Here is a 22,810-nt window from a genome sequence, read left to right as displayed (position 1 = left end):
AGAGTTTTGTCTTTTGGGAGAAGGGAAGAGGAGAGGTGAGAGAAGAGAAGGAGATGGAAAGGGACAGGAGAGGCGGTGTGGGACTAACCCAGTCAGAGAGCTCCGCCCGAGGGGGCATCACCATGGTGATTGCGAGGCTTCTCGGGCGGTACCACGCCTGAACAGCACCAAAAGTTTAGGCAGTTTGTCCCCATCCAGCCCTAACTGACGGGCGCCAACCCTGGACCCCCAACCCCCCTCAAGGGTTGACTCAGAACAACTGGCCTGATGTCATTCTGGGTCCTCGATCCTGCCAATCTTTCTCTTTCCTTTTCCACCTGAGCATACTTCTTGTCACCTTAAATTCCAGCTAACGTATGGAGTAGCTCTCATCTGATACTTCTGCAAACTCTTCAGTTTCTCAACTGCACCTATTGACCGCATACATGTACAGCTGTACGACATGTTCCATAAATAATTGTGGCCGATCTTCCACTCAAATAGCTCCACTTGGTGTCATCATACTCCACGCCTTCAGATTCAATCGAAAACTCAGTCCATGAATTCACTCTTAGTATATCATCAGATCCTATCACATCGGGTTAGGTAAATGCTAGCTCAAGCTGCACACGTGACACACATAGCCTCTTTCGGGAAGTATCTATTTTCACCTTCACAGTAACACAGTCTATAAGAAGACCTTGTGATAACCATGAAGGGGAATCTATTTCCAACTTATTTCAGTCTGCAAGTGATCTCATCTCACTTCAGCTTAGGTGCCTATCAGGATACATTGGCTGCGACTGAAACTTTTACAAGTGCAGCTCTCCATGAGCTAATTATTGATTGATGTTTGTTTAATTAGAATCCGCAGGAAACACGTAGTCCCGGGGGTTCCAGGTTCAATGTACATGTACCCAGGGTTTGTTTTTGCCTGCAGACCTAGAAACATATTTGCTTCGTGTATGCACCTGCTCTTATTAAGGTATAATGTGGAAGGTGTTAAACTGTCAATTAGAATATGTCAACACCCAATTGGCGCCGTACTGCACAGTAGATTAAAAGATTATGCAAGGGAGGTAGAGTGCGACCTCTTATAGCGAGTAAACCACTAAGTTGACGGCAACCTCCCCCTTGGCGAGAGAAGTATACTTTAGGCAGATACAAGATGCCAATCTCAAACATTGTGATTTGATCTTATCTTGGTTTGGCGTACATGAACATGCACAGTTAATCCAGTTAACTTGCATTAAATTGTAGGGATAAGACAATGATCTAGCTTGGTTATGACTTGGAAAGTAAAACCTGTTATAGGAGCGATATGGATAGGATAATACCGATCTACCTCGATCTACATGATAACTTTCTATAGTGACGTCTCATTATGGTCTTTGGGCCGCGTAATGTACTGGAAACGGAGTTTGCACGTATATCGACACCTTAGAATTGAGGCCAATATGTCAGACATCAACATTTCCACGCCGTTGTTTCTTCCTATTGGCTACCAGAGAGTCATGTCCGCCATTATGCCAATTTTGTTATGTGATCATTTCCATGTGTTGAACCATATATATTTTGTTCATCGGTTGAAAAAAAAAAAAGCCAACCAAGGTGTATTGAAGATCGACATTCTAGTGCGAGCACTGACGCTTGAGGACTCCACGTCGTCACAAAAACAAGATTCGGGAGGGCTGAGTCATCATCTTGGCTCTGGAGGTCTTACCCATCCAGAGTGTCTACAATCACAGGGGGGAATTTGGGTCTTGCACGTTTTCTTTATTGTCAGGTATTCTGCTGTTCTGTGTGTCCTCACTCTGCCAACATCTTCCGGCAGCATGGATCGCATCGAACCCATCGAGGAACACGCCTCGGGGGATGCCCAGGGGTCTTCTCCAGCGCAGTCCTCAGGGTCTACTCCTCCCAGGCCAGCAAGCCCTACACCATTGCGCCCGCGGGCTCCTTCGCTTCGGACACGACGACCGAGTATCCGCCTGTCCCGCTTACCGTCTATCAGCTCCCTAGATACCGCCAATCAATCGACGCCATCGCAACAGGGCAACCAGCCATTATCGTCCTTTGAACGTCAAGCCATCCAATCTCCTCCCCCAAATGAAGAAGATGAGGCATGGTCGGGAGGTCGACGGCGCAGCAGCTCCGAACCCCGTCCGGGCCGGTGGTCTTCTCCTGCCACGCAGACGCTGTCAAGGGTCGCCACCGCGACTCCAGGGCGGATGATGCCGTTATCCGAGGAATCGTCGCGCCAAAGCCCGGCAGCGCTCTCTCCGCCTGCGATAGATCACGATCAGACAACTGAGCAAGATTTCGAGCGCCCGGATCAGCTTGAGGCCCCACCCGCAGTAGCGCGACCCGCAGGTCGCCTTCGACGAACCAGCCAAGCTGCATTGAATAGGTTCTCCCGGAATCGCGCGTCAACAGTCTCAGGAGCACCACCCACTCTCAGTTCTCAGGAGCAGCAGCGCCAAGACGAAGAGCGGCTGGAGGAACAGCGCAAAAAAGAATATGGCTCTCATGTGGTCGACGTGCTAGACGTTATAGGTAAGCCCTGTCTAACGGGACACAAGAGGTATACATTTGGCTAACATAACACCAGACCCTGAAGTGTCTGCGCTGTCGACTCTGACCAACGTCCAGAACTCCCTTTTCGTGCCGAACTTGGGTAGCTTCATCAATCGTATGCCCACTTACACCATTTCTCGGCCGCAGTACTCTTCGGATGAAGACCAGGAGACTACAACAGATGAGGGGGAATTATCTGAGGAAGCCAAGCTCAAGAAGGATAAGGAACGACGTCCGTTGGAAAGACTTCGCCCGTCCGCTAGCATGTCCTCGGTGTTGCCTGGTCCTCGTTACGCCGTTCTCCCTGAAACCCGCGGGCTGGAAGGGTGGACCAAGGAAGACTATGCGGAACTCAACGATCATGTTCGGCATATGCTTCACTCCCGTCGGTCCAAGTTCAAACGGTCAATGAGAGGATTTGGGCAGTACGTGCGGAAGCGTAAGTGTCAACTCTCTTAAGGCGCCTTTTTCACACTAACATCTTTCAGCTCTTGGGTTTTGTATTACTCTCTATGCAACTTTGATTACGTTGTTTGGTCTGGCCTGGGTGCTCTTCCTGATTGGTATGTCTTCCTTCTTTTATGCTTGCTAGTTGCTATACTGACGGTCCTCAGGTTGGATTAACATTGGTGGAAAACAACTCTATGTCATCAATATCATCGATAACGTTTTGGTGGCTCTGTTTGCTATCATGGGTGATGGATTAGCTCCTTTCCGTGCAGTCGATACATACCACATGTGTTTCATCGCGCATTACACGTTTTTGACATGGAAAATTCGTCGAAAGCGTGCTCTGCCCAACCTCAAAGACAAGAACGATCTCCCATCGAAGCCCGAGAAGGATGCCGACGTCGAATCTGGTGACATGATCAAAGAAGACGAACATGAATACTCTGTGCTCAGCCCTCGCCAACAGCTGCGGTTGATGCACCACCAGCATAAATTTGCCAAATCCCACACCTTTTACAAACCCCACGAAACCATGACACATCACGCGTTCCCTCTCCGTATCCTCATTGCCATCGTCGTTGTTCTCGACTGCCACTCTCTGCTCCAGATGGCTCTTGGTGCTTGCACCTGGAGTATGGAAGACTACAACAAGCGGCCTTTCGCCCTAACTACTGTTATCCTGTGTTGTTCCATTGCTTGCAATATCACAGGTGGTGTAATGATCATGATTGGTGATCGCCGAGCTCGTAAGAAGGAAGTTGTTGAACGGCTGTTCCGCCAGGAGTTGACTGAAGAAGCCATGAAGAAGATGGAGAAGAAGAAGGTCAAAGAGGAGCGCAGGAGCATGCAGATTGAGGAGCGCAGGAGTATGCAGGTTGAGCGCAAGAGCGCACAACTGGATCGCCCTGCGATTCCCGAGCCGTACAATGGCACCTGATTGTACTTGTTTCTATATTTCTTTCACGACCGCCACGAGATGAGCTCAGGGACATTGATCAAGTTCCTCTTGTGCTCTTAACTGTACAGTTTACCCGCCGATAATCTTGCTGCGTTTTTGGTTTACGAACATATATATTTTGCTTGGAGTTTGGCAACTTTGGAATTGGCATATGTACTGCTGCTCTATGTTTTCCATATCCTGCCGGATGATATCTATTTGCCCATTTTGATATACAGCCTAGAGAGGCATCGTGTTAGCCGATACAGCGCATTGAATTTTTTATGGAGTATATTGCTCCCAACTTCCAGTTATACATTACTCAAGTAAAACAAGTCAAATTTAAACGGACACAAATAACACACGGTACACAGGATAAAGTCTAAAACAACAAAAAAGAACACAACCCCAAAATTCAAACAACCCAAAGCAACCTTAACAGGTAATAGTCACTTTCTCTCCAACCCACCTTTTCCCACCACCCCTTACAATCTCCTCAAAAATCCACTTCCCAACCAAAGCCCTAGAAATTGTATACCCAATAGCCGGATCCTGCTCCGTCCCAACCCTAACACTCCCAAGTCCATCCCCTTTCGTCTCCCCCTCAGCCGCGCCCCCTTCCCAAACAGGAACCCGATGGTCCCCAGTCAAAAAACTAGGCCGAACAACAACAACCCCAGCCCCCAAAACCCCTTTCTCCCCAAGGCCCGCCTCCTCATCAAGCAATCTTTCCATCTGCAATTTATCCGCATGAGGGATAGGAAGCATAATAGAATACATAGGCCGGAATAACAATGGCACATCCTTGTTTCCGGGCAGATGCCCCGTCGTCGAAATGACAGTAACCATAGGCGCGACAGCGCGATACGCCTCAAGACTCTCGAACTGTGAGGCAATGATTCTCAAAGCAGCAAGTAATGTGCGAGTGGTCTGTTCCGTGACATTCGGATTAGATAGTTCGATGTGTGGCAATGCCGGAACTCTGAACTTAGATGTGGGACACTTCGTTTCACGACTGAAGGACACGCTGGGTGCGCCGCCTAGACCGGAGATTATGCTGTTGACAAGCGTGGGAGCGTGGTTGGCTGAGTTGGAATCGGAGTTGGCGATGAGTGTTTTGGCTATGCTTTCCATGTCTGTGGCGTCGCCTTGGATGATCTCCAGTTGGTTGTTTAGTATTTCTTGTGTTATGCCTGGTTGCTCTAGGAGGAGGGTTGTGAGCTTTGAGGGCGTGCGTGCTAGGGCTCGGGCTTTGTGGCCGTTGAGGAGGGTGTATGCTAGGCAGGCATTTGCACAGCCACCTGTTGCTCCGAGGAAGGCGATTGTCATTTTTGTGGTGTGGTTTGAATTGGAGATCGTAGATTGTAGGTTGTGGATATTGAAACTTGGAGCTTGAGCTTGTAGGTGGTACTTTGGTTTGATTGTGGATGTAATGTTCTGATGATAGATATTGCCTAGGGAATTCATGATTCTTTATACGAGTACTCGGTCCATCCCACGGTTCAATCGCTGGCATATCTTCCCGACTCAGCCTTACGAAGTATACAAGATTAGGGCTGTGTAGTCTAAATCGGAGGCTGCGGGACCCCGGTCGGTGCAACTGGGTGGCGCTAGACCATAAATGGTTTAGTGGCGGGCGAACAACTGCCCGCGTCGGGTGAATTTCAACGCCATTGTCCAATGCCAGCTACTGAAGTGCTCGTGTGGGAATAGGACCCTGTAAAGCTTGCATGTGGAGGGTTTATGATTGGTTTTAACAGTAATTCGGGGGAGCTTGTTCATCTTACTTTGATGTGGAGACTTGATAACTCCGCTACTTCAGGGCTATGACTAGCTGACTACCATGGTTACTACCATGGTAGAAATCATATACAGTAGGCACCAAATGGGCTGTTTCGCTAGTCTGTGAATCAAGTCCACATCCCTTGTTCAAGGCCAGTTGAACTTCCTAAAGCGGGTGCATGTTGAGTCAGCAGCTGGCGTCTCAATTCCGTTATATCTCAACTACAGTCAGTTTATCTGGTATTTCTATTGATTGAGGATATATATGATGTTTAATAGCAAATTCAAGGAGATCGTGAAGTCAATATGTATGAATAGGTCAGTGTCAAGGTGGAGTTACTTACTTACCGCTGTTGTTTATACCGATCCAGGAATATATATCTCGGATGGAAAAGCCTCCAAGTTTCACCATCACTTTTCATGATGTTTATTTACTTTATTAAATGAAGTTTACGCTCGATCTGCGTATAGCAAGGGTTGATCACTACTACGTATATATATCAAGATCAATATTTGGCAATCCAAAACCGAGCTCGTATAGCCTGGCTATGGACTGTTCAACTTCGAGCTTCTACCTGCTCACGGATCACAAAAGCAAATACACATTCACATGGTATCCGAAGTGATGCATTCAGTAATATGCAAGCTCGATTTACTGAGAATCTTTAAACCTTGAATTCGACTCATTCTACATCTTTGATCTAGATCAAGCACGAACGACAGAACTATGATCAAGGCTCATCGTTTGCAGCATGAGAGAAGACCGACATTCACTCCCTGTGGACCTCTGCTATTTACATCAAGGAAACAGGGCGCAGATCAGTATGGTTGCCTATCGTAACATAGCAAGCTATGCCTCGGAGCAGGGCGAGCCTCGAAAGTGATCAAGATCGGCATGGTACGGCGATCTCAAATTCCCGTGGATCGAGAGACAAGTGGGACCAAAATGGCTAGGGATTTGGACTACAGAGATTTTTACTAGGGGAAGAATGATGTAGATAGCGCTGTCAAGACCAAATTGAGGGGCGTTCAGCTGCATGGTGCCGGGTATTTCCTACCAGTAGCGTGCCTCTAACTATCTCAGAACAACCCAAAATGGACTGATGAAACGCCACCGGTGTCAGAGCCGTTACTTTGACTACGTTGACCTCTAAGGGCCGTTGATTGGGTTGTACAGCATTCCTCGGAGCAAGACGATCGGGCTACCACATGCCCCGTACCTGAGTATCAATTATGGAAGGACTTCAGTCTGGTATCTAACTTACAAAGCAGAGACTAGTTTAATGAGTGCTCCATCGGAGGCTCGCAAGTTGGAGCAATGTGGTCCAAAACCAGGATACGTTTGATCCCGAACCGAACCAGGGCGTAGCGTAGCCTTCAAGAATACCACTGGGAGGGCGGCATGCAGGGCTCACGCATCTCCAAGAACAAGGGGCACGTCTAATTGATGCTAAAATTCCGGAACAAGGGCAAGGGCCAATGGAATGGCTAGGAGGTAGAGATGATCAGGGCGAGCTGGGATCTAACCCTTGCGTAGGGCATTCCGAGAGCAAAAGTGGGAGTATTGTTTTTGGCCTTTACTATGAGCGATTGTCGATCAGCTCGTGCCCAAACAGTGAGATTCTGAAGATAAAAGGAAGCATCTGAATGATCTTCTAGTTCCTTCTCTCACACAACAGTTCTCTCTATCTCTCTCCATCTTCTATCATCCAAACCTTCACACCATTTTTTATTTTACAAGATTTTAATCTTTTTAATACCTCTACCTTCACAATGCAGTTCACTCTCTCCGCTGTCGTCCTCGCCCTCGCTGGCTTCGCCGCCGCCGCCCCTACTGAGGCACTCAACAACTCCGTCGAGGGTCACGAGGGTCCCCGCTTCAAGGTTCCCGATGGAATGACCGTCAAGGAGGCCCAGGCCAAGTGTGGTGACCAGGCTCAGCTCTCTTGCTGCAACAAGGCTACCTACGCCGGTGACACCACCGATGTCAACTCCGGCATCCTCGGTGGCACTCTCAGCAACCTGATCGGTGCTGGCTCCGGTGCCGATGGTGCTGGTATCTTCGACCAGTGCTCCAAGCTCGACGTCCAGAGTAAGCTATTCTCGATCATCCATGTCATGATTTCGATACTAACAGTCCCGCAGTCCCCATCCTCATTGCTGTCCCCATCCAGGACCTCCTCAACCAGCGCTGCAAGCAGAACATTGCCTGCTGCGCCAACTCTCCCTCCACCGCCAGCTCCGATCTTGTTGGTGCCGGCCTCCCCTGTGTTGCCCTTGGTTCCATCCTGTAAGCAGCTCGCTTATTCGCGATCGTGCTCCCTCTGGAGGAAAAGTTCAAGACGGCCTGTGGCATATCTTTCATTTGTTTTTGTGCTTCATATTTGTTCGAGATTCATTGCCTTATGATATACCATCATATAAGTAACCTTGTCTCTGCTTAATACATACCGCTCTAATTCTTTCAAACCTTGCCATCATCGTAGGAGTATCCAAGTAGACACAAAGCACCATACCATAACCGCATTCGTAACAAGAAAAATTCAATCTCCCTTTATCGACCTTACCCTCTCAGCAAATCCTCATTTGGTCTGCATACACATGGTAATAATCCTTTTGCGTAGAATGGCCCCAGCAAGCTTACGGTTAGAGCCGCCCCACACCCTATGTAGGTAGACTAGGCAACCGTAGGCAGACAGCCCCACATCACTCGACCAAGGTTTGAGCCTCCTTTTTGATATAAAAAGTCCCCTCTCCAAATTCAGGTAAAGCGTAGTGCAATTGCTTTATCCAAGCTTCAATTCACCATGGTTATCCAATGGATCGACACAGAAGGGCCCAGAGTGCCCACCACACTGCCAAGATTGATCAAGTCTTACATCGACCCCAAAGACCCCTCCAAAGCAGCCCACAACATCCTGCGGCTAGCGCACCTCCTCCTCTTATCAAACCACTTGACCGAGGCCCACGAAATTGCCTCAGGGGTATTCAGACTGGGAAAAAATCTCATCGAAAGAGACGATAATCGGGTTGATCTCCCGCTATACACACCTATCTCCCTAGAAATCTTCTGGCAAGAACACCAAGAAGCGTTCCCACGACCAGAAGACGCCCCAAAGCCCAATCGCGGCCCACTTGCAACATACCTAGCAAAAGAACAATGGGGCAAATATCGCGAATGCACCCGTACAGGCTGGATGCTTGATCGTTACGGGCTCGCTGAGCCGGAAGACCCATTGATCTGGCGCGAAACAGATGATCCTAAGATGTTGGCGATGTGTGCTCGCTTGCTAGCAAAAACGACTACGCCAGGAACTTATCCGCCACAGGATAGAATGCGAGAAGCCCTCGCAGCTGGACAGAAGCTTTATGCTATGCCTGAAATTCCAATTGAACATTGGTTGTTGAATAGACCTGAAAACAGCCAGAGACAGTGTTGGCTTTTGTATCGACGGCTTATTGTAGAGATGGCCATTCGAGTGGGAGAACAGCAGACTGCGGCGGATATCTTGGGTCAGGCGTTGAGGGTGGATGGATTTGCGAATGGGGGTACATTGGGGGAATTTCTTATGGTTCCTGGTATATATGATGTTTTGCCTTTGTTGGCTCGGGGTGGGAAGGAAACTAATCCGTTTTTCATTCCCAAGGCGGATGCCGAGGTCATGGTGAAGAAGATTCTTGAGGCCTTGGAGCTGCGGGCGAAGCATGGCAGGCAATGGGCGCTGGACGAATCGAAAGTTGGATGGAAGGAGCTTTTGAATCGACTTGCGGAGGGTGCATTCAAGACGCATCCTAAGGAATATCGGGCTATGGGTGTGAAGACTGCAGAGGAAATTTTGTATGATCCTGCCACGGAGAAGGAGATTAAGGCAGCCGAGAAAAAGGTCGGAAAACTGCCGGATGATTTGAAAGACATGGTCCGAGTGGCGAACGGGTAAGTTATTCTGACCCCATCCTCGTGTAAAAACATTTGTTCTGTGAGGCTAACCAGATGAATTAGATTCCAGGGTGGATGGCATCTTTTCGGGGGAGGCATAGCCGGTATTCAACATATTGGTTTTGACGACGGAGATGCAGAGAACTCATGGGATAGCCTTACCCAGGAAGATGACGAAATCCTCGATTCCAGTGACTTGATTGAGCTTCAATCAGGGTCAGAGAGTGATGGGTTCTATCATTATTACATGCGGCCTACGGCATGGAATGACGACGAAAAGATCAAAGACAAAAGGTATAGATACTGGCATTGGGCGCCTTGGATGGGTAGCATTGCCCGGTATAACTCAGTGAGAGACTATGTTGCAAGCTGCGTGGAAGAGGTAGAGGAAATGCTTGAGCTGGGCGAGAAAGAAGAATACCAATTAGAGGACGAAAGCCAAGAAGAGGATTAAAGCTAGGATTGAATGCAACTCTCATCAGCTTTCTTTCTCGCATTATATTAAGAGAAGAGCTATTCCTCTCGGTACACTTTAGCGGGATAATATGGAACGGGCCATTTAACAAATTTTGCTTCACCTATGTCAATCCCATCCTCTCCTTCGGCTCGGACACTATCCCGCAAACAGCCTGCATTTCACAAGAGCCATCAGCGCTAGACACATTATTCCTCCTTCCAGGCTGAGCACCGTGTATCGCAGGATCTATAACAGGGCCCCTTGACCTACTTTGTAGTCGACTTGGATACCACACAAAGAAGCCGACCATCACTAAAAGCATCAATGCACCATCAAACACATACAGCGGCCATTCGGTGGTGACAAGGTATCCAGCTTCGTTCACTGATTGCATAGCAAATTCAACAATCCGAAAAATGTTTCTCGCAAGGATCGCCGTGGACGTCATGTATAACATGTTGAGACATGCTTGCCAAGGTATACCGATCGAATCACCAGTCACGACCATGTGTGCACGGAACCTCCTGTGAAATATCCCACAACACACCATAAAGCAGACGAAAACAACAATTTGCAAGACCAGTCCGGCGATGATAATGTAATCACCAGTCAGGGTGGTATCTGAGTCGGCCAAAAGCCCAGAAGCATTTCCCTGGATCAGGAGACACAGTATGTCACCCGTCACGAAAATCTTTGTAGCCTAACAGATGGTGAACGGGGAAAATGACTCTCCATGGACGGCTCTGACGATGCGAGAATATACCATGTATAGTGTGGCCGCGAAGAAGACTGGGGGTATGACGAGGAAAACGCTTTGCATAACGTATAGTATCAGGTTGCCCGTGTTGTATGTCGACGCTGCTCGCATAACATAGCCAATCACTTCACCTAGGGAAATTCGCAATGTCAGACATATCAGGTACACATAATATCAAAATCTGGAGAAGAGTATTCGCACTAATTCCGCCAAAGGCAAATGGAAGACAAAACCACATCTGCTTTTTGTGTATTTTCCAGGCATGGGCTGCAGTTGCAAGAGCAAACAGAGCGGTGAAGGTGACAGCGAGGGGTAAACTCGGTACATAGCGCCATAGATAGGCGCCTTGGTAGGTTTGGAGAGTTGGCATGTCAGATGAATAGAAGTGCTGCTCGTACTGCGAGATAGCAAGATGTCAAATTATTCTCAATAAAGAAAGGGCGAGAACCCTTTCTTCAATTAACATTTCTCATTTTGCGCCTAACAAATTGACAAGATGTTGAATCTGACAAGGCATCTAAATAAAAGCTCCGTATGAATCAGTCTGTGTCAAGAGATTGTAAATGTCTCACTTATAGATCGGGGCGAAGCCGAACACGCGTGTTAGGTAACACGCGTATTAGCTCAGCAAACAGTGGCCAGGCCTACAGTCACCTATGGCAGCAGTCCGAAATTCTTTCCAACTCAAATATCAGCGACAACGTGCTATAACCAGATTTCAAGAGTGAGTTTTCATATGGATATTAACTTATACGCAAATTTGACTGAAGCTGCTCGACCCGGAGAGAGATACCCGTGGACTACATGTACATGTACTTCGGAGGGCCCACGGTTGGCTCGGGGCTCCACTTCTCACACCTCCAAGCCATCTAAGCACGAACCTCAATTTTCTGATATAGTGCTTCAGGGCGTAATAAATTTAAAGACTTTCACCAATAATACGCGTGTTGGACGTGAGCTGCCGTCTATGATCGCCGGATGCCTGCGATATGCTGCGTCGCCGCCACAAGAAATCACGAGCGGGTTGCTTACAATGGTGAGTTAAGTGTCGTGAATCTTTAGGGATTCCGCTTGTGTAGCCAACTAATTGTGTGAACTAGTCGAAAGAGGCATATTAAGGTAAGGGCTTACTATGCATCCTTCTATATGGCTAATCTGAGTCTTTGCAAACCAGTGTGATGAGGGCCGCCCAATATGCCGTCTCTGCATCAATTCCGAGCGAGAATGCAGCTATCAAAGCCAGATCTCACCTCATAGCCAGCCTGAAAGTCAGAGCAATATGAAGAGTCCAAGGCGCGAAACTCTGCACAGTATCTATCCTCAGACCAGCACATTTCTGTCCAACCCACCTTCACATGAGGCTCATAATGATCAAAGTCACCACGGACAAAGCTCCGAAGAGAACATCAACCTCAAGCATATGGAACTGCTCATTCACTTGACCACAAACAAAGATACCTTCAGTCTTGGCCTAACCGCCAACGATGATTCCACAGGTTCCGAGCTGGCTTTCGCATTGAAGACAAGTCTAGAGTCGCCATATCTTTTGCATCAACTGCTTGCATTCTCCGCCCGTCATTTGGCATATCTTCACCCTGATCGCCCAGATAGTTATCTCCATCAAGCTGTCACCCTTCAAACTAGTGCTGCATCACTTTTCACTGCCGTTGGCACGGAAGTCAATCAATCAAATTGTGTCGCTGTTCTTCTTTTCTCATCTATCCTTGGACATCAGCTTCTTGCAGACACACTCGCGAAAAGACCTCCGGAAGGCTTGGATGAATTCATGACAAGCTATGTACAGTTTGTCGAGATGCATAGAGGTATCCACACAATTGCCATGACTGCTTGGCCGCAATTAATGAAGACCGAGCTTGAGCCTATTCTATCGTGGAGCTCTCAGTTTACTGCACGGGAGCCAAGGGGTCACGATTGCCAACAAGTCAGGGAACTGATAGTCGGCTCGAAGTCGCTGCTAGAAGATGAAAAGAAGACATGTTTGCCTGTTATCGATTACCTGCAGGTCGGATTTGATGCAGTGTCAGCGGACGAGGAACAGGGGAATCGACATCATATGCTTTGCACATGGCCTATGTTGGGGTCATCAGAGTTCACAGCACTGCTGGCTGCAAAACAGCACGAGGCTTTGGTCATACTAGCATATTATGCGCTGTTGCTTCATCATGGGAGGCATCTATGGCAAGTTCAGGACGCTGGGGTCTATATGTTGCAGATCATCACTGTCTATCTTGGAACAGGATGGGATTATTGGCTTGAATACCCAAGAAGAGGGATATTTGCTACCAAATAATGTTTCTGGGAATGCGGCACAGAAATTTGTGGGGACGAAAGTGTGATAAAGACATTCGTTCGAACTTGAATCCGCGCCAATTTACCATGGATTTCTTTATACCCGCACACAAGTCATACAACAGGGGGCATAAGTCTTTTATATCCCCTGCCGTCATACAATTTAATTGATTCACCTCATGAACTTGGATGTGAACATGACAATATTTCAAAAAAGCTGCTCAGACCGTGCATAAAACGCATGAAATGGCAAATCGTTTCGAGGATGTCGAATAGTAATTGTCTAATATTTTATGGCAACGTTACCAGTCTTATGGCCCCTGCTGTATATTAAAGGACTGTAGTTGAAAATGTGATTTTCTGGTCCAAATTGCATCTTTGAAAGCATGAAACAACCTTCTTGCGGGGTCAATATCATCCCCGGATTGGTCAACGCATCGTTGTTCCTGTTATTTACACGTTTGACAGTTGAAAATTGTGTAGCCCTGCTATTACAGTTTTTATTTGTTAGAATTATTCCTGCTATGCAATATCTGCTCGACTTGAATTCCTTGTATAGGTTCTAGCAGGAGGACAAAGTCACAGATAGCTGAACCGATAACACAGGCCCTAGCTATGACTCTTTGCCAAGGGATAAATCCCAACAGATTACTTTAAAGTTTCCCGGAACATCCCCGGAAATCGGAACAGGATATAGAAAAGCCGGTATAGATCGAGGCGAGGGCACCTATCAGTGGTTGGAATCTTGCCGAGATAAGAATCAGACTGATAGGAACTTTGTGGCTGCTCATGCCAAGATGCGAATGTGAGGGGCTGGCATCGCTTAAAAAGATATCTTATGCGGATTCAGGAACAAAATCCCCAAGTATTGGCTTACATCGTCGCACCCGCCTATCTCATCCTGGTCATAGGCCGATGGAGATTAAAGAAACCCTCGAAACAAGCAAGTACTTGCGAAATGCACCGTCAAGGAAGCCTGATAGATTGATATGTGCATTCTCTCCAATCTTTCCCCCAACTATTGTGGGACATGATCAAATCATGGCGGTATTTTGAACCCCGAGATGATATTGTTAGGCACACTGTGTAACATTATAAAAGCCCGAGGACTGGAAGGCGAAGTGAACTTTGCTGGAAACAGAAAACATCTGGATTCCACAAATTGAGTATGCCTGGCAGCTCTTGGTATCTTACTGTAGCGCTAGGACTGGCCTCGTTGGTCGACCCGGCTGCTGGTAGACTTCACACCGATCTCCGACGACCCTCACCAAAACAGAACCATGATAGTAGACGAGACCTTTACCGAGGATTAGGTCAGAAGTTGAATGATCGAGATCTGGTTCATGAACGTAGCTTAAGCGAAGCTGGTTCTTGTCTTGAGTCTAACTTCACTGAAATCCATGCCCCGAAGAAAAACATCTGGACCGGCCTTACGGACCCCGAAGCTGCAAGTGTCCTGTCATGGCTGTTCAAACAAGCTGATCTGAATTTGACCATCGCCAAGGATGCTGGAGACTGGGACAACACTATGTATGGTATATGTTATCACCTTTGTTTCGGCTTTGGCTAACACTCAGAAGTGAACTCGTCGAGCTCATGCAGCCCAATAAGACCAACTCTCTTCATTTCATCGATCATGGTGGTAAAGCACCGCCCAGATATGCCCATGTGGTAATCGATCACCGAGCAAGTGTTGACCCTTACTATGCGGACATCCTTGTTGGTCCTCTGCCAATTGTGAATGGAAAGACCAAGTGGGAGCCACTTGAGTATCCATATACTCGTAAAACGCAAGGCAAGATCCGAAATGTCGAAGCAGATAGCACTCTTATGTACGACACGTGGCTGCTGGGTATTAGTACCTCAATAGCTGACATTACTCTCGATCTTTGGAATGGAACGGCCCTCGGACTGGACAATGACACGATCGGGCTCTGGGGTATCGACCCTCTATCGCAAGAAAATGGTCGAATCCTCCGTTGGGATCAATTCTGGCATAATCCAACCGATGAATTTGATTCTTCAACTTTGCTCCCCTTGGGGTTGTACGTGCACTCAGATGTTACCGGCCGAGATGCATCAAAATGGAAGGTTCTGGGGTGGCTGTACAATAACATTTTCTACCCAACAACTGAAGCCTTCCGAAATGCCTTCTACAGCCCAGGTTTTGATAAACTTGGAGCAAATATCGACGGCACTTGGGCACACACTGATCAACGAGGAAAGGTCCTGCCGCATGATCGATCCTACCCTCCTGTTTCTGTTGCTCCTTCGGGATCAAGGTTCGGGGTTGATGTGGAGCAGAAGTATGTCGAATGGATGGACTTCTCTTTCTATATCAGCTTCTCTCATGATGTCGGAATGACTCTACATGATATTCGGTACAAGGGCCAGCGTATCCTATACGAGCTGGGATTACAGGAAGCTCTTGCCCACTACGCTGGTAAGTTGTTCTCCGCTATGGTATATCAATCTGAATCGTCGCTAATTTAAACCAGGAAACGACCCTGTGCAATCCATGACTTCGTACCTTGATACTTATTATGGTTTTGGGCCCTACGCATTCGAGTTGGCCAAGGGTTACGACTGCCCATCTTATGCAACCTATCTCAACAGCACATTCTATCAAGAAGAGACTACCCATACGCACATTCACAGTATTTGCCTCTTTGAATATGATGCGGATTACCCGATGCAACGCCATAGCAGCAACACTTATGTGTCTATCACGAAGAACGTCTATTTTACGGTTCGCTCTGTGTCCACAGTCGGCAACTACGACTACATGTTCAGGTACGTGAGAATTTCACACAAACCAAAACATTCTTTTGTATCTAACGCGATATTTCAGTTACTCTTTCTATATGGATGGATCTGTCGGCGTTGAAGTGCGGGCATCTGGATATATCCAGTCAGCTTATTACGCCCACAACGAGGAGTTTGGCTACCATATTCACGACGCACTCTCAGGTTCAATGCATGACCACGTCCTCAACTTCAAGGCTGACTTCGATATCCTTGGACTAAACAACACTATCCAGTTGACTAATCAATTCCCAACCACCCAGACATTTGCGTGGTCCAACAAAACCCGCAATACAATGAAGATTAAACATTCAAACATTGAGAGTGAGGATGAAAGCCGATTTAACTGGGCTGCCAACGCTGCCACCCAGGTGAAAGTACTCAACCTGGATAAGACGACACCCTATGGTGAGCATCGGGGATATCGTATTTCTCCCTCGACAGGAAGCATTCACCTCACCGTCGAAAACTCGACCAATCTTCGCAATGCCGCGCAATGGGCCAACTATGATGTCCAAATTACCCAGCATCATGACACAGAGCCTCGATCCGCTCATGCTAAGAACTCCCAAGACGTGGAAAATCCGCCTATCAACTTCGATGAGTTCTTCAACGGCGAGAATCTCACACAGCAAGATCTAGTCGTGTGGCTGAACTTGGGCATGCACCATGTTCCACACACAGGTGATCTTCCTAATACAGTGTTCACTACTGCACATTCAGGTGTGCAATTCATGCCACTGAACTATTTGCTTGGTGATCCAAGTCGGGAAACAGTGAATATGGTTAGAGTGGATTATAAGGACGGTAATGTGTCTGCAGTTCACACATTTGGCCAACATGATGACCAGTGTACGTTGGATTTCGAGCCAGCTGAGTCTGACTTATGGGATTATGTCGGCGATGTTGTGGTCAGGAAGTTCCCCTATGACCCAAATGATCCTTACTATGAGACGGATAGCATATCCTAAAGAGTCTGGTATCATGAACGTCGGTATAGCTTCGTGATGAAAATAGTCATAGCCCAGCTAGCCGAATAATTACACAAGGGTTTGTCTAGTGACCCTTGCTTGAGTTTTGAACCATCGATCATCTGCTAGCCATAAACTGGCGCTACAATCCATGCTTCACCACGAATCTGTATCGCGTTCTTTCGACAAGTTGAAGTTCGATAAATAGACATGCACATAAATATTATGCAGAGTACGAAGTTATGGTGATAATGTATGCCGTTGGCCGGTGTTCAAGATCCGGCAAAAAGTTATGACCGAAAAGCGCCGAGATACCGAAACGCCCGAAAGTCGAATATCGGTGATTATTTTCGCTTTGACACCTCTCTGGCGGCTAGCCGAAACGATTTTTGACGTGCCGAATTTCCGGGTGGGTCTCAGCGTTCAAATACAATCCATCTCCCAGTCTCCAGACTATAGGTCACTACTTTCAAATTGCAGATCACGCTCTTTTTCGTGTTTTACACTGAGCCCCAGTTTTCTGCAATCAGTCTAAACACATTCCAAACATATTTCTACCATCCCTCCATTTCTTTCTAGGGGTGTCAAATCTTGAACTTTGCCTGCGAATAAGCCGATTCAAATGTTATATTGGATCTGATTGAAATTTTGACAAAATCATTGCGCACTATTTGTCCAAGCCCCTCAATCTGCGCTCGAATGATTCCTACATCTTTCTCTTTGATTCGACTTAGCGATCATTATGGTTGCCAACAACAATGCAGCCGATCCAATAATCGCCACAGAAGTCAAAACTCAGAAACATATCTCATTCTGGCGTCTGCTTACCGACCAATCAATCATCACTGAAGAGGTGCTTCATCACCACTATGAAGGATCAGGGACTGACAACGACCCTTATGTTGTCACATGGCTGGCGAACGATCCTCGGAATCCCATGCAGTTTAGCCTGACGAGAAAAGCCATTATTACATTCAACACAGCAATTGCAACATTTGTTATATCGCTGTCTTCTTCCGCTTATAGTGGTAGCATTGAAGGCATCATCGATCATTTTCATATCGAAAGAGAGGTCGGCACTGTCGGTCTATCCCTCTTTGTTTTCGGATTCGCTGTTGGACCACTGCTATGGGCACCTCTAAGTGAAACTATTGGCCGACAAATCCCGTTCTTCATTTCGTTCCTCGCTCTTTCCTTGTTCTCTGCAGGGTGCGCGTGTGCTCAGAATATCCAAACCCTGTTGATTCTTCGGTTTTTCGGAGGAGCTTTTGGCTCTGCTCCTCTCACGAATGCTGGCGGCGTGATTTCAGATATGTTTATGGCTAGACAACGTGGCTTGGCAATGCTGCTATTTGCATCGACTCCTTATCTAGGTAAGCTTCATCTTCAAACAGACAACGAGCGGACGCATTCTTGAGCAGTGCTGATATACCTATTAGGACCCGCTCTAGGGCCCATTATAGGTGGATTTCTCGGAATGAATGCAGGCTGGAGATGGGTCGAGGGGTTCCTTGCTGTTATAGCCGGCATAGCTTGGATCTGCATGGCCTTTTGCGTTCCTGAAACCTATGCACCGGTCCTTCTCCGAAAGCGTGCGGCCCAGTTGTCCAAACTGACGGGGAAATGCTATCAAAGCAAACTGGATATTGAAAGAGGGAATATTTCGGTGACGAATCGACTGAAAACAGCCTTCTCTATGCCCTGGGTGCTTCTTCTCCGTGAACCCATTGTGCTTCTTCTCACCTTCTACGCTGCCCTGATCTATGGTGTACTCTACATGCTTTTCGAAGCACTTCCAATCGTCTACCAAGAGGACAGAGGATGGAACGCGGGTGTTGGAGGCCTTCCATTCCTTGGTGTCATGGTTGGAGTCTTGTGTGGCGTTGTCTACACCATGTGGGATAACAAAAGATTCATACGAGCACAAGTGAAACACGATGGATTTGCTCCGCCGGAGGCTCGTCTGCCCCCTTGCATGGCTTCTGCCGTGACTATCCCGATTGGTCTTTTCTGGTTCGCATGGACAAATTCGCCGTCTATCCACTGGATGTGTAGTATCGCAGCGCTCGTTCCGTTCGGCTTTGGGCTGCTGCTAATCTACATGGGGATCGTCAATTACCTCATTGACTCGTACACCATCTACTCGGCTTCGGTACTGGCAGGAATGTCGGTCCTCCGGTATACTTTCGGAGCCGTATTTCCATTGTTCAGCTCGTATATGTACCACGGTCTGGGCATACATTGGGCTTCATCTATTCCGGCATTTTTGTCGGTATTTTGCATGCCTCTTCCCTTTCTGTTTTACAAATATGGTGCGCAGATCCGAACGAGATGCAAGTATGCCGCCCTGTCGCAAAAACGTCTCGATGCAATACAGCAAATAGCTGCGGCAGAAAAAGGAGTGGCATAACCGTCTACTGAGAAGGAAGAGAAAAATAGAGGTCTTTTTTGGCAATGTCAATATTATATTCAGTTTATAGCTTCATAGCCCCCATGATACCCTCCCCATTTCCAGGGGATTGATAGAAAGTAACTCGTGACAATCCGACAGATTCAAGCAAATCTCTCCACTGCATTTCCGAGTGCTCAAAAGCTACAACTTGCACCATCATCATAACTCTCATGCAGGCTGTTGGTAGATCCCCGATTGTATCTGGGAGGATTTATTCAAAAAGAAAAGAATCAGCTTGGAATATCCGTCTTCATTGCAGCCAGGATCTTTCGTTCAGATAGCCCGACATCGCTCGTCTGACCGGTCATGGAGGATCCAATGCATGAAGTATACCCGAGTGTCTGAGGTCAGCAATGAACCATGAATGAGATTTATGACCTCTTACCTTTGACAGACTAAGGAGTGAAGAAATGATGCGCCATAGGCTCCACATCGGGTGGAATCTTTGTGCATCACTTTAAATCACATATCCCGTTGTTGCAAGAAGTCGGAGAAAACGGTCAACGACGATCGGACTTGCTCCCGGTCTTTTTGCAATTTCCTGGGTAGGTACTCCCCGCTCTGGTTTCTGGCTGATTTGAGTGAATATGCCGAGTTGAACACCCATGCGTATAGGCGTCAATATGGGGGTGGGTTCTATTCAATCTCGTCAGTACTTTAGGCTTGTTCAGCTTATTGTTCATCTCCATTCAGCCCTGCGAAGTGTCCCTCAGCAGGACACGGTTGAATCGAGACTCACCATCACAACATCCTGGATGATTCTTTCGACCGGTGGCTCCAGAATATCTAGCAATGCACGGGCGGCGGTCAAGGCCTGTAGCTGAGTAGCTTCATTGAGTTTGTCTGAATTGACTGTCTCGGTGAGCGCATTGATTTGGCCTGTTATATCGAGTTCTTGATATATTCTTGTGTTCTCTGTAGGTAAATGACATGGTGGCTTCTCAATTTACCGGGTGGAAGAGATACATAGCAATATGCTGTCTATACCTGTTAAGAAGCCTGTACAACTATCCTATCCTTGCTAGGTTATATTCGCCATCATATCCCCCCGATAAAGGAAGCGACAGTATACCAAATCTAGTATTGCAATCTTGAGCAATAATTTCAATAAAAGATCATGCGAACAAAAGAGTCAGTAAGTGGTGGAATTTGTAGATCGGTGATATACCGTCCAATATGGTATCCCGCGTGCGACACGTAAAAGCGACAACCTAGCTCAAAAGCGCAAAAAAGCGCTAGATAAGCGCGCTGCAAAAGAAAACCTCTCGTGTCAGTACCTATGATGCCCAAGGCTAGAACTAGCGGTGGTCCTCGGATCTCCCTTGCAGCATCTAGCGCAAAACCTGATTGGAATCACAGCCAGAATTGAGTACACTGCCCCTCCCGATGATAATCGTTGCCATATTGCGGGATACTACTGCAGACTAAGTCTTGGGCTGCATAGGCAGAACTGATCATTAAGGACAACATGCCCACTTGCCCGATTTTGGATTTTGGGACTCGACGCTGCTAAAATTTCGTCTTTCCGTGAGGGTTTTTGTCCCGTTAAGTTATCTCCGAGTTTGTTCGGTGGCTCACATTTATCATGACTTGGTCCAAGCCATTTTTGAAGCTTCATGATCAGCGACCGTGGTTATTACTGCTGAGGTCGTCGCAGTCGTTTATCGTTACTGCTGTTTCGCTGTCGATGTTTACGGTACTTCCTTCAATGCAAGAAACGCGGATAGAATGATATAGCTAACACTTTCTTATCCAGGACCTCTTTCTATATGCCATGGTAACCACGCTCCAAGCAAGACCAAGACCGATCCCCACCTGACTGGCTGCAGATCATCCCCGTCATGCCAAGTGCCTTGGTATCCAGAGCTGGAGTACCCTTTGAAGATAGTATGTGATTCCCACAAAATGATGAAGACAGACTTATTAATGCAGTGATCTTCAACAGGGGAATATTGGAACAGCATCCTCCTCGTTTCAGAAGCCATTGCAGCCCTTGTATGCAGTCCGCTATTCAGATACATGCTCGACGTTTCAGGGACACGCCAGGGCCCATACCTCTCTGGCCTCGTGCTATTATTTGCATCTATGGTGATATTCATGGCCTCGCACTCTGTGGCGTGGTATGTTATCGCGCGAGTACTCCAGGGCGCAGCAACGGCGATGGTATCCGTAGCTGGTCTGGCAATTGTGACGGATACAGTTGATAAAGCTAGTCTTGGACAGATGATCGGGTATATTGGTACTGCCATGACACTGGGCCTCATGTCCGGTCCCTTGCTTGGTGGAATGGTGTACGAGGTTGGAGGGTTCTATGCGGTGTTTGGTACAGCTGTTGGAATAGCTGCTCTTGACTTCTTTCTTCGACTTGCTGTTGTCGAAAGGAGAGTAGCCGAGCGTTGGTTGTGTATTGCTGACAATGAACGGCCTACTGAGGAGAATGGTTATGTCTCCGAGCAGCCGCCGTATGGGACTATCACTAACCGAACACCTTCATTTACGATTATTTCCAAGGGCACCTTCGCTTTGGGGAAACTTTTGCGACAGCCACGGATTCTTATTAGTCTCTGGGCTGTGGTCGTTGGGGCTCTTGTGGTATCTGCCTTTGATGCGGTATGCCATCTATGTGATGCTCACGGAAGTTCTGCTAATGCATTATACAGACTCTGCCAATTTTCGTCGAGGACACATTTCATTGGAACGTTCTAGGCGCCGGTATGATCTTCCTACCAGGCGCCGCAGCTGCAATCTTTCAGCCTCTCTTCGGTGAGCATCCATACCATCGATTCTGTCCTATATCTAAAGCTCACTCTAACCTACATGACAGGACTTTTATCTGACCGTATCGGATCCCGCATAATCGCATTCACAAGTTTTGCTGTTCTAGCACCAACATTGGTCTGTCTTCGTTTCGTGGAAGACAACTCGGCACCACACAAAGCTTTACTCTGTGTTATCTTAGTTCTAGTCGGAATCTGCATCGACTTAAGCGAGCCAGCTCTTATAGTTGACATGCAACGCGTTCTGGACGATATGGAAGCTGCAGATCCCGAAATATTCGGCGAAAAAGGTGCTGTGGCTCAAGCTTTTCGTTTAGAGAATATGGCACACTTTGGAGGACTTGCTTTGGGTCCGATGGCTGGAGGGATGGTTGAATACCGATATGGCTGGAAGGTCATGACACTTGCGCTGGGAGTTCTGTCTGCAGCTACTGCTCTGCCTATGCTTTTCCTCAGTGGTGCTGTTGTAGAGGATACTTGGACTGAATCTGCTGACGATGACTTGGACCGGGAACCCTTGCTGGCGGAGTAAGCTTGCATTGGACTGTATATAGTGACGCAAAAGTAATATTTCTGGTCCATTCTGGATCTGACGTTCGCTAGATGACTGCAAGGCAAG

The 22,810-nt window shown here is 47.4% G+C and overlaps 9 protein-coding genes across 9 annotated transcripts; 7 read left to right on the top strand and 2 right to left on the bottom strand.

The window, feature by feature from the left end:
* Nucleotides 1–1,814: 1,814 nt before the first annotated feature.
* On the top strand, nucleotides 1,815–3,943 carry N7508_002323 (DUF2985 domain-containing protein; the record flags this gene model as incomplete). Its single annotated transcript, XM_058460389.1, has 4 exons — nucleotides 1,815–2,535; nucleotides 2,591–2,995; nucleotides 3,045–3,119; nucleotides 3,171–3,943. 4 exons carry the CDS (start codon nucleotides 1,815–1,817, stop codon nucleotides 3,941–3,943), a joined length of 1,974 nt encoding a protein of 657 aa, XP_058323921.1.
* A 435-nt stretch (nucleotides 3,944–4,378) lies between these two features.
* Nucleotides 4,379–5,272, bottom strand: N7508_002322 (uncharacterized protein; the record flags this gene model as incomplete). The annotated part of the gene is made up of 1 exon (XM_058460388.1): nucleotides 4,379–5,272. The coding sequence occupies one exon, from the start codon at nucleotides 5,270–5,272 to the stop codon at nucleotides 4,379–4,381; it is 894 nt and encodes a 297-aa protein (XP_058323920.1).
* Nucleotides 5,273–7,498: 2,226 nt separating this feature from the next.
* Nucleotides 7,499–8,019, top strand: N7508_002321 (hydrophobin family protein; the record flags this gene model as incomplete). The annotated part of the gene is made up of 2 exons (XM_058460387.1): nucleotides 7,499–7,817; nucleotides 7,871–8,019. The coding sequence occupies 2 exons, from the start codon at nucleotides 7,499–7,501 to the stop codon at nucleotides 8,017–8,019; spliced, it is 468 nt and encodes a 155-aa protein (XP_058323919.1).
* Nucleotides 8,020–8,532: 513 nt separating this feature from the next.
* Nucleotides 8,533–10,116, top strand: N7508_002320 (SMI1/KNR4 family protein; the record flags this gene model as incomplete). Its single annotated transcript, XM_058460386.1, has 2 exons — nucleotides 8,533–9,659; nucleotides 9,726–10,116. The coding sequence occupies 2 exons, from the start codon at nucleotides 8,533–8,535 to the stop codon at nucleotides 10,114–10,116; spliced, it is 1,518 nt and encodes a 505-aa protein (XP_058323918.1).
* Nucleotides 10,117–12,155: 2,039 nt separating this feature from the next.
* On the top strand, nucleotides 12,156–13,187 carry N7508_002319 (uncharacterized protein; the record flags this gene model as incomplete). The annotated part of the gene is made up of 1 exon (XM_058460385.1): nucleotides 12,156–13,187. The coding sequence occupies one exon, from the start codon at nucleotides 12,156–12,158 to the stop codon at nucleotides 13,185–13,187; it is 1,032 nt and encodes a 343-aa protein (XP_058323917.1).
* Nucleotides 13,188–14,354: 1,167 nt separating this feature from the next.
* N7508_002318 (membrane copper amine oxidase) lies at nucleotides 14,355–16,962 on the top strand (the record flags this gene model as incomplete). Its single annotated transcript, XM_058460384.1, has 4 exons — nucleotides 14,355–14,716; nucleotides 14,767–15,629; nucleotides 15,685–15,979; nucleotides 16,038–16,962. 4 exons carry the CDS (start codon nucleotides 14,355–14,357, stop codon nucleotides 16,960–16,962), a joined length of 2,445 nt encoding a protein of 814 aa, XP_058323916.1.
* Nucleotides 16,963–17,704: 742 nt separating this feature from the next.
* Nucleotides 17,705–19,372, top strand: N7508_002317 (MFS transporter; the record flags this gene model as incomplete). The annotated part of the gene is made up of 2 exons (XM_058460383.1): nucleotides 17,705–18,335; nucleotides 18,402–19,372. 2 exons carry the CDS (start codon nucleotides 17,705–17,707, stop codon nucleotides 19,370–19,372), a joined length of 1,602 nt encoding a protein of 533 aa, XP_058323915.1.
* A 64-nt stretch (nucleotides 19,373–19,436) lies between these two features.
* N7508_002316 (uncharacterized protein) lies at nucleotides 19,437–20,021 on the bottom strand (the record flags this gene model as incomplete). The annotated part of the gene is made up of 3 exons (XM_058460382.1): nucleotides 19,437–19,615; nucleotides 19,716–19,755; nucleotides 19,881–20,021. The coding sequence occupies 3 exons, from the start codon at nucleotides 20,019–20,021 to the stop codon at nucleotides 19,437–19,439; spliced, it is 360 nt and encodes a 119-aa protein (XP_058323914.1).
* Nucleotides 20,022–21,101: 1,080 nt separating this feature from the next.
* On the top strand, nucleotides 21,102–22,723 carry N7508_002315 (MFS transporter; the record flags this gene model as incomplete). Its single annotated transcript, XM_058460381.1, has 6 exons — nucleotides 21,102–21,110; nucleotides 21,171–21,191; nucleotides 21,244–21,301; nucleotides 21,360–22,024; nucleotides 22,075–22,177; nucleotides 22,239–22,723. 6 exons carry the CDS (start codon nucleotides 21,102–21,104, stop codon nucleotides 22,721–22,723), a joined length of 1,341 nt encoding a protein of 446 aa, XP_058323913.1.
* Nucleotides 22,724–22,810: the final 87 nt, after the last annotated feature.

This window comes from Penicillium antarcticum (assembly GCF_028974205.1).
Source record: "Penicillium antarcticum strain IBT 31339 chromosome Unknown utg000002l_segment0_segment0, whole genome shotgun sequence".
Taxonomy (NCBI): Eukaryota; Fungi; Ascomycota; class Eurotiomycetes; order Eurotiales; family Aspergillaceae; genus Penicillium; species Penicillium antarcticum.
This window is presented reverse-complemented; position numbering and strand designations above follow the sequence as displayed.